Raw genomic sequence first — 16,404 nt, 5'->3', positions numbered from 1 at the left:
CTATCCTGCCGTTCGGTATGTTCTTGCAGCCAGTTGGTCCAAGACATGAAGATGCGGCGTTGAGCAGCTCGCACTCATGCACTGAACCAAGAACAGCGTGCGTGATGCAGTTTGCATTCGCAACCAGGAGATCAACAACGACAAAAACCCATCAAGCTTACGTAAGACCGCGCACTGGCAGTAAAGGCGAAAGTTCATGTCCTACAATGGTAAAATTTTTAAAATTTATGGACAAGGTAGCAAACGTGATTCTGTAGCAAGCTTGAAAGACGAAATTCACACAATGCCTACCAAGGTAAAAAATATATTCACAAAATCCTTTGCTATCTTATGTCACAGCTTCTGTACATAATCCTACTTTTTCTGTTTAGTTTTTGTGCTTATTTTGCTGGCTTGCTGCTTCTGCATAAATGAATATGTAAATGCAGGGGCATTAAACTAAATTAAAGCTAAATTTTCTTCCCCTGTGTATGTCTTGGAAAGCCCGCCTGTGCTACAAACACAGAGGTAGCTGCTCCAAAAGCCGATTTTCGCTGCTCCAATGGCTGCTCCAAAATGCCGGAAGGCATTCCCACTACAGCAATTACATTCTGCTTCGTCATCCAGTGGTGTTGCCATTATAGTTAATCAAGGAACAACCTGTACCAATTTACCGCTTCAAGCATCCCTTGAGGCGATAGCCGTCCGAGCGGTTATCAACGAATTGGTCACAATTTGCTCTGTTTACATACCTTCACACCACCAACTGAAAAAACACAAATTACAGTTATATTAGACGAACTTCCAGAACCAAATCTTCTCCTTGGAGATTTGACGCACATGGCAGTCTGTGGGGTGACTCCCGCTGTGGTGCGCGAGGTCACCTGATTGAACAGTTTGTTTTCTGTTTTCATGCATGTCTCCTAAGTTAAAAAAAGCCTGCATTTCATAGCCTCGCTAGCAATACCTACTCATAACGCATTGATAGACTTAAGTATTGTATTTCCATCGCTTCTACTTCAACTCTAATGCGAAATCATCAATAATCCCTACGCAAGTGATTGCCTTCCTTTATTTTTAGGCACACCACAATCAAATGAATGTCGGACATTCATTTCAGTGAGCCACTTCGGAAGCAAGCCCTCCACAGCTTTCGAAGTGGCTCATTGAAAAAGCCAAGAAGAGCAGTCTTATAAGATTACTAGTTTAAGTTAGACTGACATATATGGATCAAGCACAAATGCAGCTGTACTGCTTTTTTGACTGATGCTGTAACTAAGTGCATCCCATAAATATCTGGATTATCCGTAAAACGACGTGTCCCATGGTGTAACACTGACTGTCAAAATGCACGCAAACAACAAAACAAAGCATGGAAGCTGCTTTAGGACTCACCGACAGCTGAGAATCTTGATGCCTAGATAAAAATAGTCTCAAGACAGGAGAACATGCCGACAGGCCAGAAGGGAAAGTTGGCAGACGTTTTTATCAGACATCAACTCTTATACACAGGAGGCTGGGGTCTGGAACATGGTAAAGGTACCATAAAAACCGACATATAGTCGGTTTTTCTTTGAATCTCTGAAACTTTGAATCTCTGAAACTTTGAATCTCTGAAAAATAAATCTTAAAAAATTGCTAAGTATCACCGTGAACCCTTACTTTGATAAATATGCAACACAACCAGCTGCACTGTAGTGATGTTTCTTTTTATTTTGGCACCTATCTTATGTAGTCTTATCTTACGCCAGAAGGCCACAAAGTGCTGTCACTCAGACTCGTCCGAACTTTAGTCCGATGATGTCTGTTTCTCGCTAGTCACGTCCCAGAGTACATCGTCCTCCGTTCCATTCAATGCTTTGCTGATGCAGTGTTTGCGGAAGGACTTGCGCACCATCTTTTCCGGGAAAGATTTCCAAGCTGACGACACCCAGCCACAAACGGTCGCGAGTTGTGGACATCGTAGGCGACCAGCGGGGTTCTTGGGGTTGTTGCCCAGTATCCACTCATTGTAGAGCTCGCGCACACAATATTTGAAGGGTTTATTGAGCACAGCGTCCAGTGGCTGGAGGATCACGACAAGGTGCGTCTTGCCTTCGGACAGACCTCCCTTTACATCGGCCGTGAGGTGGCCTCGAAATGCGTCGAGCACCAACATGCTTGGTCGCTGAAAAAGCGTACCAGGTCACCGATTCCTCACTGGCCGGATCTACTCAAGCATGGGGGACTCATTCATGAACCTATTTTCGTTTGCTCTCAGGACAACATCCCAGGAAAAGTCTTTTTTTCCGTAGCTTTCTCTTGAAAATGATTCAGGGAGCAGCTTATTTTTATCGGCTGTACACATGAGCATCACTGTAAATCGTGAATGCTCGTTGCCCGTTGTCAAGAGCCTCATTTGCTCGGATTCTTAAGCGGTCGCAGTCCGGTTCGAAGGCATATCGAACCAGATTGGAGTTTTGTCAGCGTTGTCCTTGTGTCCCATCATGTAGCATTGCTGTCGACAAAGCCTGGTGACGAAGCGCTGATACTCGACCAGCTTATCGAAATTTTCGGGCAGTTTTTGGCACATCGGAGTACCTCGCCTCAGCGCAAAGCTCTTCCACTTCACCAATTGGCGCACCCACAGTGGCGAGCCCTTGAATTGCACCCTCATGAGCCCAGAGCCGCGCTCGATCTCAATAGCTTTCACGCGGATTCACCCTGCTGTTATGGCTAGCGACCTTCCACGCAGCTCCCGGACGAATTCGGCGAGTAGCGTTTTCAGTTAGGGGTTTACTGCAGTCTGTTCAGGAAACAAAGTTTTTTTTTTTTTTTTTTGTTTCTGCAGAATGTGATTCGCTGCTTTTGGCTCCTTCAATATCGGACACTTTTCTCCGATGCACTGAATTTCCGTTGTGCCGCCAGGTTGCCGTGCACTTCGACATCGATAACTTTTTTCTTAAAGCCTATCGTAAACTGCCGTCAACCACCACTCATTTCTGAAGGAAATAGAAAAAAAAAAAAGGAAAACACCACATTGACAAAGAAAACCGAAGCAAAATAGCAAGGCTAGTACTCTGTAGGCCTTGTCTAACGGCACTGCTACTGATGCTCACGATAGCAATGGAGGCGTTTGACTTCAGCTGCTCATTATTGTGAGACTTCCATATTTTTTTCTGCCAATGATAGGTATATAAGACGAGGCTTGACTTTTCATCACGTATTTCTGAAAAAAAAAAAAAAGACCTAAATTTCGGCTGTTACGGTGACAGGACAACAAATATATTCATTTCCCTGGTAAACACACATGGCGACAGCTTGGAAGACCAAGCAAACCTCCTACGCGCTCACTTCGAACAGGTGTCCAGCTTGTCCCACTATACTGATGATTTGCATCGACACAAAACAAGAATCGAAAAACAATAACTAAAGCGGAAATCCTCAAGACACGAGACATACAATGAATCGTTTTCTTCGGCTGAGTTACAAGCATCATTAAATTGCTGTAATAAGTCCGTTCCAGGCTCTGATCGTGTAGTGTATGAAATGTTGAAACACCTACCTTCCGAAACTCAAAAAGCCCTCCTTTCCCTGTATAATGCAATTCGGTTTTCCGGTGCAACTCCTTCTGTCTAGAAAGAAGCAATCATTATTTCAAATATTAAACAGGGTAAGAACCTGTCCTCAATTTCAAGCGACAGGCCCATAGCCTCAACTAGCTATTTCTGTAAGCTCTTTGAAAAAGTTATAAACAGGAGATTGGGGGGTGGATGCACTTCCTTGAAACAAACTGTCTACTGGACCCATACCAGTGTGGGTTCGAGAAGGTAAATCAACCACTGACCACTTTATAGGAATCGAGGCACAAATTTGTGATGCCTTCGGCTTATTTTTATAGGAATCGAGGCACAAATTTGTGACGCCTTCGCCCATAAGCCATTCTTTATTTCTGTATTTCTTTATTTATTTCTTTATTTCTGACATGGAAAAGGCACACGGCACAATATGGTGCTTTGGAACTGAGAGACCTGTCACATCTTGGTGTAAGTGAAAGAATGTTAACTATGATAGAGAGTTACCTATCGGATTGTACGTTCCGTGTGCAAGTAGGCAGTGTTCTGTCTCGAATATTTGTCCGGGAAACTGGAGTGCCTCAAGGTGGGGGGCTTAGTTGTTCACTTGTCATTATCAAAATGAATTCCTTGCGACCCTGCATCCTCTATGTTTTTTCCCACGTATGTGGATGAAGTTCAGGTTGGTTGTAAGTCTTGTACTTTTGCCATATGTGAGCGGCAGGCTCAGCTTGGCTTAAACAAGATCTCGAAAGGGGCAGATGAAAATGGGTTCAAACTTAATCCACATAAAAGCATGTGTACCTTATTTTCCAGAAAAAGAGCCATTCATCCCGACCCTAACATTGACCTACATGTCCTGTGAAAACAGAGCACAAGTTCCTAGGCCTCAATCTTGACATGAAACTTGCATTCATATCTCACCTAAAATATATGAAGAACAAGTGCATCAAATATATTGACACTAGTACAAGTCCTGCAAGTATTGTTTCCATAGATGCTGGCAGGCTTGTATGTGCCGCTGTTCAAAAGAGGACGAAGATGCCCTTGCGGAGAAGACGATAAAGTTGTATTGCTGTTGATGGAATCAGTCTGACGTCCTTGTGTGGTCTGATCTACAGGTTGCAGTTACAGTGTAACGTGACACTGGTGGAGGTGCTGGGTAACAGTCTTATGTGCTGTTACCACGAGGAAGGTCTCGTCCCCAACATCGACGCCTTGGTAGAAAAAGCCGACCTTCCGTGCAGTCGGGGGCAACTAGGCCTACCACCCCAATTCGGCCCACTTCCGGAACGCTCCAAAACCATAACAAGTGCGACAACTGCAAGCCAGACTGAACAGACCGCGACTCCGCCAGCTCCATGGTCACCATCCCCTCGAACGCCAAAGCCCTTCCATGGGGAGCCCCACAAGGACGTTGAACACTGGCTGGACCAATACGATCGAGTCACCGTTGCCAACAAGTGGGACGAGCACCGGAAACTCCGGTATGTTTATTTTTATCTGGAGTATTCGGTGCGTATTTGGTTTGAGAACCACGAGGCTGCCCTGACAACCTGGCCAGTGTTCTGCACTCAGTTGCGGAACACGTATGGTAGCGCCGACTGGAAGAAACAAGCAGAAGGTCTCCTCGATTCTCGCAATCAAAGACCAAATGAAAGCGTGGCCATGTTCATTGAGAAGACGTCTCGTCTGTTCCGTCGAGCTGATTCCGCAATGACGGAAGACAAAAAGGTACGCTTTCTGATGCGGGGTGTCAAGGAGCAGCTGTTTGCTGGACTTGTGTGAAACCCACCAGCTACCGTGGCGGGATTCTTCCGCGAAGCGACAACAATATGAGGATGCAATGACCCTGGTGGAATTTAAAAAATTTTTTTGACGCCACCATGGCACCCCACTAGATGGCGATATCTTTGTCAGTGACCAAAGTTGCAGGCAGACAAACTGAATCTCGTTTCGGGCAAACTTATCAATGGTGCTCTACTATCCACGTTGGTGCTGCCAACGCCGCAGGGGCAGCCATGTGAGGGTGGCCTACCTAGGCTGGCCTGCGCATAACAAAGAACGAGCACGGCGACAGGATGTAAGAGGAGATGACAGACAGCCATCTCGTCCCGCATCCTGTCTCCTCTTACATCCCATTGTTGTATTGTTCGTTCTCCCGTGGAAGAAAACGGAAGTACTCTCCGCTCTTCGACGTCGCGTCAATGCATGGACTTTCTTTTGCCAGCAAAACAAGTAGTACGTGATCAGGTTTGATGAGATAGACAGGTTTACGGGTCGAACGTCGAAACGAATCAAGTGGCTGGCCGACAGAGACAAAGAGGGGTGAAATGCAGTTTGGGATAATCACCACCGAAGCCTCATTTGTACTGGGTTCCAATGGACATTCGGACTAGATATCGTCAAGCAGTCTAGGCCTTTGCAAAGTTCAATGCTTGGGTGTATCTCTGCCTTGGTACCTCTGGCCGGCTGTTACTACAAGATCCGTGTAATTTTTTATAAACACACTTACTATTTAGGTAAATAACTTTGAGATTTTGGTGTGACACAACTCAAGTATACTACTGCAGTGCAACGGAAAAAAAACATAGGAAATGTGCAAAACATTAACCAAGCTGACATGCGAGAATGAACAACCAACACTTCATCTTTGACTCAAGAAATGTACATGTACTACACAGTATATATATAAAAAAATGGTTCAATGATAAAACAACATCAGACTTAAGGTGTGTGGTTAAAGCTTTCAAGTGATCAAGCATTATTCTTTAGCCAGTCACCTTCTTGGAAGTTGCCCCTTAGTTCCCATTTTGGCCTCACCATTTCTTTTTGCGCCGCAACACTCGAGTCTTCTCTGCCGTCTTTGAACTCGTCAGTAACTTGCTTTGACTAACACCGCTTCAGTTTTATCAGCTGCTACTCCATCCACATCACAGTCCGCGTTGACGATGACTTTCTGAGCTCGGCGGAGGTCCTATACAACCACCGATTGGCTCTCAAACGAGGCCGTCATCGCGCAACCCCCCACAATGGACTGCTTGAATCTCAGCAGTGACTGGGAGAGCTACTTCCCTTTGTGGACTTTATATGTACAGTAGTATCGCGCACTTCTCACTGAAGGACAAAAAAAAATAATTATAAAAGAAAGACTGATAGTGTTGTGACCAGTTGGGTCTCAGCATAGGTGCCCGTTGGACAGCCCCGTCTGTAGCCTCTTGATGTGGTTGTAGATCTTGAGTGCTGGCCCGAGCTTTATAGAGAAGCCCATGAGGATGTCACTACGCTTCAGCAGGAGCAAAGATTGGCCATCGATTTCCTGGTCCCTGAAGGCAAGTGCCTGTTCTGGAAAGCCGATTTGCACGAAGAACTTCTCGACCTCTTCGACAGACTAGTCCTTTGCATCGGGAACCACATCGGGGTACTTGTCCAGGGCAATGTAGTAGGCCAACAGGTCCGTGTTCTCGCCGTCGAAGCCTTTGAGCTCTTCGTCTGGCACAGGGGAGTCGCATGGTGTCGGAAGGCCAACCGAGTTGTCCACTTCAGTTTTGATCTTCAGTTTTGCCTCGTTGAGGAGATGTCTCGTCTGTTCCGTCGAGCTGATTCCGCAATGACGAAAGACAAAAAGGTACACTTTCTGATGCGGGGTGTCAAGGATCAGCTGTTTGCTGGACTTGTGCGAAACCCACCAGCTACCGTAGCGGAATTCTTTTGTGAACCGACAACAATGGAGCGAATGCTAAGACAGCAATCTTCTCAGTATGAGCAGTTGTACAACCTTGCATATCTGTCGGCACCCTTGGCAACAACCGATGTCACGAGCGTGAGAGACCTTGCTGAGCTAGTCCGTGGCATTGTACACAACGAGCTGCAAAAGCTTCGCACAATGCCTTCACAACCTTAAGTGGTTGCTCTGACAGACGTCGTCCGTGAAGAGGTACGGCAGCTGGTACCACCATTAGTGGCCCCTCCAGCCGAAGCTCCTCTGCTAACGTATGCGGAAGCTGTACGCACTCCTGCACTGGCAGCTAGCTATCTCCCCCGACCGACCAGCCTGCAGACACTGCAACACTTCTCGGGCCTGCCACGCTATGAAAACCCAAGACCGGCTTGCCTGCAGATGCCGCAGTACTTCTTGGGCCCGCCACACTATGAGAAACCGCGACCTAATGTGCGGAAATCTATCATATGGCACGCTTCCGACAATCGGCCACTTTGCTACCGCTGTGGTGAGCCAGGTCACTTGTACTGGGAGTGCTTATACAGACAGATGGGCCTGCCTGGATTTCGGCCAGACGCTCGTCGGCCCCGGGATGGGGAACAACCCCGCGCTATTGCAGTATACTTGGCAAGCATACCGTCTTCGAATCTTCAGTGACGCCAATCACGCCCTCCGTATATGCGTCCTCGAATCAATACTCTACTTTCGCCGATGTTGTTGTGGGAGGATCCGCTAGGTCCACAAGTCCACACCGGGGAAACTAGGATCAGCGGCCTCCAGGGGTGGGGGACCGCTGTTAAGCTATCGCCAAAACAGCCTCCTTCGACCCATCCGTCGACCTTCGACGATTCCTTTCAGCCGACACCTCTTATCGCCGACAAGAACATTGCCATTTTTGTCGACAACCATCCGGTAACTGCTCTGGTCGACACTGGCCTCGACTACTCAGTTATCAGCGCTGAACTTGTGGCTGAACTCAGGAAGTTTACGACTCCTTGGGGGCATAGACCAAACCTTCAGATAGCAGGTGGTCATCTCTTGACACCAATCGGGAGATGCACCGCAAGGCTGCAAATATGTGAGTCGATGTTCATTGCTTTTTTCGTTGTGCTTTTCGAATGCTCCCGGAAAGTTATCCTTGGCATGAATTTCCTTTGCGAGCACGGTGCTGTTATAGATCTTCAAGACTGCCTCGTAACGTTTGCTGACGACTCTAGGCTCCGAAGCCTAGAGACACCGATCCGCAGAGGGCTGCGCTTCGCATTGTCGACGACACTGTCGCACTTCCGCCACGAAGTAGTATGTTCGTTACTGTACAGGGCGACATAGATCATGACAGTAGTGGTATTGCTGAAGCCAACCTTTCGGTGCTCTTGTCTCAGCAAATCTGCATTGCCCATAGCATAATCCAATTTAAATGTGGGATGACCGAGTTGTTGGTCACCAATTTTAGTGGAGCATACCAACATATGGCCAAACGAACAACTATGGCTAATTTTGGACCCATTGACGATGAAGCGTTTACGACGATTGCCCAATGTCTGCAGCCGTTGAAAATGACACAGCGGTAGTGTCAGGAGTGCCTAGCTGTTGTCCGGGCAATAGGTAAATTCATACCTTACCTGTATGGTCACCCGTTCGGAGTTCTTGCCGATCATGCGCTCTGCTGGTTGGCGAACCTCAGAGACCCTTCCGGATGTCTGGCCAAGTGGAGCTTACGCCTTCAAGAGTTCGATTTTACAGTTGTGTACAAGTCTGGCTGGAAGCATACTGACGCGGACTGCCTTTCCCGAGCTCCTCTTACAACAGCGTCAGGTGATCACGATCTCGATGGCCGTTTTCTCTGCGCCATTAGTGTATCCGACTTGACTGAACAGCAGAAGAACGATTCCGAGCTTCGACAATTTATCGAATATCTTGACGGCCGCAGGCTGCATCCACCACCAGCATTTGCATGCTTGCAATTATCGTCCTGCATTCGCAGAAATATCCTCTATAAAAGAAACTTCAACCCATACGCGACTGAGTATCTGCTCGTCGTCCCGCCAGTGTTACAAGCCGATGTCTTGTCCGCCGATGTCTTTTTCCTCAGGCCACACGTACCTTGGCCCGGATTCGCCAACACTACTACTAGCCTAAGCTCAATCGTGACGTGAAGCATTACGTGAAAACGTGTTGCGAGTGCCAGCGCTGTAAAGCACCACATCAGCGCCCAGCCGGCTTTTTGAAGTCGTCGCTCCTCCGACACAACTGTTCCAACAAATTGGCATGGATCTGCTCGGACCTGTTCCCCAGTCTCGTGACGGCAACCGCTGGATTGTAGTCACTACTGATTACATGACACGCTACTGCGAAACGAAGGCATTACAATTACATTACAATTACGAAGGCATTACTAAGCGAAAACAAACGTGTCCATGACTGAGGTTGCTCGAATTGTCACACGATGTCGGCACCATCGTCCGGTAACCAGATATTTTTACACTACTTAGCACAGATTGGGATACATTGCGCTAAAAAGATCGCTTAGAATTTCGCTGCAGTACGATTGAATATAATTGAAATTAAATATAGCTTAAATGCAATTATCACTATTTAGTCGTTTCCACAAACTTCAAGGTATACGTTAAGATGCGTGCGGGAATATTTCTGAATGGGAGCTAAAACCTCCTAAAAAATGCAATGGGGTGACACCGTAAATGCAGTCCGGTGTTCTGGTGACACAGTAACATTAAGAAGTATACACACAAGCTAAAGGTCCCTAGTGTGACTCAGTGATGTGACTTCTTTTACTTTTTCTCATGTAAAAATACTGTGTGTGTAGTATACCAAATAGATAGCAAGTCTTTATTTTGTGGATGATGCCGATTTTGCTCTTCTTGCTTCAGCTTTTTCAGAAACTCTGCTCTGTATATGACATAAGCTTTAAATACCGCCTCAAAGACGTGAATTTCGGCATCCTGCAGTGTAAGTTATTTTGCTTATATGCTGGCACAATTAAGCCTAATTTCTCAAGTGTTTTGTGTGCATCGAACATTTACCTTATTGTTTTTGTGCTTTGCTCATGACAGGGGCAAAGCGCGATGACCGTAACATTCAGAAACCAAAGATGGCCTCTGTCCTCTACATTTGTCAGCATTGCTTAGTTCACCTTGGAGACATAGGTAAGTCTGACACAAAGTATTTCTGTTGTTGGTTGCTTTTAGTTGTTTGTGGCATCAAACTGTGCTTTTCATCATCAGGAATGTAATTCTTAATTGGCATAACCCTCTACTGTCTTCTGACTTTCACAAAGATACTGTCATGTCCTGTTGTTTCTCTATAGTTGCTTGTTAACATGATATTCCATTACCCCCATTTTGATGCATCAAACATAGTGCGCTGTGAAAGTATTCGTCTACATGAAATTCTTGCTGCTAATATTAATGCCTGTGCATTTAGCCATGAAGTGGTACTAAAGTAATACTGCTAAAAAGTAAGTTGGCAAGCATTCAAATAAATTTTCAGAAATTGTTGGCACACCATTCTTGATGTGTTATTTGAATGCTCAATGCCAATTAACATGAGTGCCAGGGATTCATATTGTTCTGGTTGGGTCGAGATGACTTGTCAGGTTTTAATACTGTTTGCTAGAGGTGTGCAAATGGGGAAATTTTGTCTCGAACCAAATTGTGCTATATAGTAACAAAAAATATTGAGTACATGGGATTGTAATGCAAATGAAAACTGCTCATGGGGGGGGGGTCCTCAAGCACATAATGCGGTGAGTAACTGCTGCCGAAAGACTGCACATTGTCATGCAGAAACACGTGTCGTTTTACATGACCTGGCTTCAGGCTCTCTCGCTGTGATGTTAGTGTGCTTTGTGCAGTTGAAAATGGTTGCAGGACCCAGAACTATCCTATTTGCATGAAATGTGTAAGATATGGTGAAACTCTGGCTTGCCAGAGTTTTTTTCTTTTTGGCTTGTATGGGTGTGTAGGCTTGTGATAGAAGAGTGGCCATTCCAGTCAGCAGTGGCACTCTTTACCTCCTAGTAATGGCTAACAGAGGGGGAGTGGGTGGGTGGTAAACGGTGGCTATTTTCTCTTTTTTCTATAGTCACGCAATATGGCTCATCTGACAGTGGTAACATGCTTCATTGTGATGAATGTTCTGGGCTTGGAAATCTCTAGGTTCCTGTTCACAGCCGTGTTATAACTGCACACCGAAAAAGCTCGGAGTTTCTGAAGAAGTGGTGTTGCACAGGGCAAAGTTTCACACGCGTAGCCCATCACTGACGGTTTCGCAGGCCAGAGTCGGGATGTTTTACTGTGCTTGCAGCATATGCGACCAAACTATGCAGGTCTGTGCGTTCGTTTTGGAAGTGAAGTTGTGAAGGCGTAGGTGGTTTTCTTGTGTGTGTTTTTTGATGTGCTGAAGGGACATAATCTTCTTTAAAATGAACACAAATTCACTCTTGAAGCAGGATAAGTGTGAAAGTTTTAACGAAAGGCCTACTGTAACAAAGTTAGCGTTAGTTTTAGCCACCCCACCCTGACCAAATTGCATCATTGGTCTTTATTGCCTTGTAGGTATTCATCCTGTTGAATTATTCGAAACTTCAAACACTAGCGATTCGGAAGTGTAATGGAATTATTTGATTATGTATTATTCGATTCAAATTGGAAATTCTAATGTTTGCATACCCCTACTGATTGTGTTCTTGTAGCATTCTTACAAGGTGTGAAATGTTAAACGCTTAGTTATGGATGTTGGACATAAGTCCTTTTAAGAAAGCCTTATTAGGAGCTAAAAATATACAGTGTGAAAATAAAAAAAAAATGTTTAAAGATTTTGTCACTTTTTAGGTATGTTGAAATTTTTATACAAGGTCAGCATAGTACTGGGACCTTTGCATGTCTGCATCATCACTGAAAATTGCAGTCACTAGTGGTTGTGTTTCTGGGAAGATGTACTTTTTTTTTTTTCACAGTTATTTTCACAACTTTTATAGGTGGTTTCCATGTCTTCTTTTTTGCCTCACATACATTCCCGAGGTAGTACTTGTAAAGATGTCTGTACCAGATTTTTTTTTTTTTTCAGAAAATACAGATTTTTAATGAAAATTCTACATAGCAAAGCTGCTGTTGTTTTCATTACATGAACTGTAATCACAGCGAAAATGCTTTGCCCAGACAGAAATGACACTGCTGCAAGTAATTAAAGAGATATTTAATTAACTTCTTAATTGTTGATTTGAGGGCAACAAATATATGAAGTTCTGAATGACAATTTATGACAAGCTCATCTTTATTAGAAAGCACGAAAATTGCACGTAATCTGAAATATTCATTATAGAGTTTTAAGGGCGGTATCGAAACTGATCGCACTGGGTGTGTGCGAAATGTGACGTCTCTGTCGCGTGAGACTGGAACTACCTGTGAAAAGGAAGTGACGAAATTTGATTGAAGGTGCATCGTGGCCTTGTACATTTTTGTAAAGAGCGGCAAGTCAGCTTACTTGCGCTGCTAGCAGTTCGTCATGCTATTGCATGTGGTGTTTGGTGCTTATTTGTTTCTTTTGATCAGTGCGCAAGAAAACAGCATAATCAACATTTTCTTTCTCTGTGCTGCGTGAAACTTGGGGCTAGCAACTGTGGCACTTCTTGCTGACAGGCAAAATAGTTTTTTGCCCCTATTTATAGTTTATGGAAAGAAACAGATAAGCATCACACCCAAGAATAAGCAGTGAGTTTTTTTGTGAGCTTCTTCGGTGTACCAAGTCCCGGACCTGTCATCGGTGGCCTGCGGACGCCTCGATTCAGAGGTAGCTACATCACATGCCGACATTAACATGGGATCCAAACTTCCCTAGCCAGCCCAAGCGGCCTCTGGCCATCTCCGCGCTTCATGCTGTCTGGGTCTGCTGTAACGTCTGTTTTCCTGTCTGCTCTGTCCATGGTTGCGACGCAGGCCACAACACCCGTCTACTTCTGACCTCAAAAGGAGTGAGATAGTAAATTCTACCTAAGCTTACGGTAAATAAACTACTTGAGCATGCATGCATCGAAGATACGCGTGGGTTTTCTACTGCTGTTTCTCCTGCCAAATATTGCCTTTGTTTGCCCATTTTTCGGGAACATGCACATGCTTGACGCGGCTCAGAACACTGACGACAAGAACTGGATGCACAAAAAATGTGAAATTTGGTAACGTGTGAGAAGCGGACGCAAAAGCGATGATAGGGCAGGGCAAGAGTGCCTCGAAAATTTTCAGTGTCCAACTGAAAATGGTTACACACATGACGCACCTCCATGCTCACTGCGCTGTTGTTTGCCAGCTGCCAGATAGAAACCGTTTGGGCAGTCCCGGGCCATCTGTTGGCCGCTAGACACGCGAAAAAGGAACATGCATGCGAGCAGTTCCGGACAAGTGGGCGGAGCTGCTGCTTGATTCCTGAGAAAAATTAATGCAGTGCCGGCGTCCGGGGCATCCGGAGCCGTCCGGGACTGGTAAATAGAAGATCTGTATATCAGAATACGTGGAGATTTTCCTGACCAGATTCTGCTTTGGTGCACGTTGAGTCAAATTCCATCCATTCCTTCACACGTGTACTTCTCTTCTTACGTAACAGAGAGGCCGCATTTTTTGTGTGCTTTGCACCATCATTTTTTATATAATTTTTGATATCGCTTTTAAAATTAGATGATGAGTATATCTAGTTACAACTTTTGGGATTTATAAAGAAATTAATATGCCATAAATTAAGATGCACTACCAAATTTTAATCTAATCTTTTAATTGAGGTAAGTGCCCTCAAGTGCATAATTTAAGATAAATTAAGGAGCTTTCAATAATTAGTCAATGTCATTTTAGTCGTGTCAAGGTATCTTCACCTGGACATAGAGTTTGTGCAGACGCTTGTCTACCACAGAAAGTTTATAAGAATATATAATTGTCTAAAGAAAGACATTCTGTAGAAACATAGGTGTGATATCTTTACCTTTCTGTACACTTAGCATATTAAAAGCTGCTTCAGAATTCTGTGTGCTAATAATTTTCGGAAAACTGAGTGTTTTTATTCATTTGTTTCTTTAAAGTCTCTTGCTTACTGTATGCGTTAGGGGTGTCTATTCACTGTGCAAATGGGCATCCATTACAAGCCACCATAAATTTTTTTCTTTATTTTTTTACTACACATGTTTTTGTGAGCTGATTCGACAACTGCTTATAGAGAATAAATACTAAATAGCATTCCTTTTTAAAAGACAGTGCAGTATTCCTACAATGCCTTTTATTCCTTGATCGCGAGGCATTTTACTCAAATTTTTTGCGAAGTGCCTGCATGAGTGGTATGAAAAATTTAAATTGACTTCTCGAACTTGTGCAGTAATTTGAAGTGCATTTTTGTCTCCTAAGTTAAGCAGTAAATGGCCACTTTTCCCATTTTGTCTATGGTTAGTGCTGTAAATGCATGCATTTTTTGTTTCTGTTGCAGCACGCTATCGTGGTCAATCACTGCAAGCTGAAAACTTCTACCGCCATGCTGTTGACATGGGACCACGAAATGGTATGCTTAACCTACTTTGTGCTTTTTGAATTAACTTGTTAAAGTGGTTGTGTCCATGCTTGACCTTCACTATTCTCCAGGTTTCACTATTTAAATTGATGTCTTGACAGCTAGCTAAAGAACAGAACCTAAAACATTTAGGCATGCTTTTTTTTGCACCTCACATTTCATTTTGTACTGTCAGGATATTCAGTCATTTGTGAGCTGTACTACTGTTACTTATAAAACTATTGAGACGAAATACAAGTGCAAAATTGCTGAAAAAAATATTTGAGTTCTGCTTCAGTAGGTGTCAAACCGCAAAAGTATGTGATTGACACCTGTTTTCATAAGGTCGTCTTTAGAATTCTTGGCACTTTAGAATTGACTCACGCCCGTAGCATTAATAGCGTTTTTTTTTTTTCTAAGCACCAGATTGATCGTTCTGTGTGACCGAATTCATGTTCGTATAAATAGTAAATGAATAATTCACTTTGTCTTCTACGAGAGGTCGCGAAGGGATGTCACTCTAGAAAAGACATATGGTGCGTAGTCTTCAAGCACATGCGTAGTCTTCAACGACATTTCTCTGCTTTGAGGGTTTAATATCTAAACGAACAGCACTATGACAGACTCATACGCATTAAGACGGCTAGATTCGGGCATTAGACGTTTCGTGACCTTATCAAATCACGTAACGCAGCACAAAAACAAGATAACATTTGTTTAGTAACTTAAGGTGACATATAATATTTGTAAGACACAACATTATTGATGACTAACAGGCAATAAGGCCAGGAAAAGAATAAAGGTCTATTATTAGAGGTAATTGTAATAACATTCTGGAAAATAAACTGGACAAAAAGACAACTTGCCACGAGCAAGATACAGACCTGCGACCTCCAAATAACGCTTGTGATACTCGACCACTGCAACCTACTGTGGTGGTCGTCCCCGTGTTCTCTTTATAGGGTGCATATGTTGTGCATATACACGTGGAAGCGTCAATCAGTGCCCCCTGCTACCAATACGGGGATAGTGGAACACTAATTGTTTGCCTGCAGATATATATATATATATATATATATATATATATATATATATATATATATATATATATATATATGGGAAAGAAGTGTATACCTAAGGGCTCGTTTTTCCGTGTTTTGACACAATATTAATGAGATATAGCAGATAGTAATGCCAAGAAATGTACAGGGGAAGTTATTAGAACCAATGGAATGTAAATAAGAAGAAAGAAAAGTGGGTGAAAAAATAACCAGCCGTGAGCAGGAATCGAACCTTAGACCTTCGAATAACGCGTTCGATGCTCAAACGCCTTATTGGCGTAACGGGTTCCACGATGTAGTTAACTGGTGAAGTCTGCGACACAATGTGGTAGGGTCCCTGGTAGTTTGAAAAAAACTTCGAGGAAAGGCCTGTAGGCACAGCGGGAAGCCAAAGCCACACAAGAGTGTCCGGAACAAAGTTAGGGTATGGGTGGTTATCGTCACGCCGAGATTTTTGTCTCCATTGGTCGATGGTTGTGAACGACTGGGCGAGCTTACGGCATTCCTCGGCGCGGCGGGCAGCTTAAAAGATGGGCGTAGACTCGGAGGA

At 44.2% G+C, this 16,404-nt stretch overlaps 1 protein-coding gene and 1 pseudogene across 2 annotated transcripts in view; one reads left to right on the top strand and one right to left on the bottom strand.

Moving 5' to 3' along the window:
* The window catches only part of LOC119161110 (nonsense-mediated mRNA decay factor SMG7), a 176,892-nt gene that overhangs the window by 19,908 nt on the left and 140,580 nt on the right, over positions 1-16,404 (top strand). For both annotated transcript variants that reach the window (XM_037413449.2, XM_037413448.2), the window contains exons 5-7: positions 10,143-10,221; positions 10,326-10,418; positions 14,734-14,805. In XM_037413449.2, the coding sequence (XP_037269346.2) occupies positions 10,143-10,221; positions 10,326-10,418; positions 14,734-14,805 (244 nt within the window). The remainder of the gene's footprint in view (positions 1-10,142; positions 10,222-10,325; positions 10,419-14,733; positions 14,806-16,404) is intronic.
* LOC142788258 (scm-like with four MBT domains protein 1) lies at positions 6,572-8,912 on the bottom strand (annotated as a pseudogene).

The sequence above is a fragment of the Rhipicephalus microplus genome, unplaced genomic scaffold (genome assembly GCF_043290135.1).
Source record: "Rhipicephalus microplus isolate Deutch F79 unplaced genomic scaffold, USDA_Rmic scaffold_49, whole genome shotgun sequence".
NCBI classification, from domain to species: domain Eukaryota; kingdom Metazoa; phylum Arthropoda; class Arachnida; order Ixodida; family Ixodidae; genus Rhipicephalus; species Rhipicephalus microplus.
The sequence above is the reverse complement of the archived record's forward strand: the minus strand, read 5'-3'. Positions and strand labels throughout refer to the sequence as shown.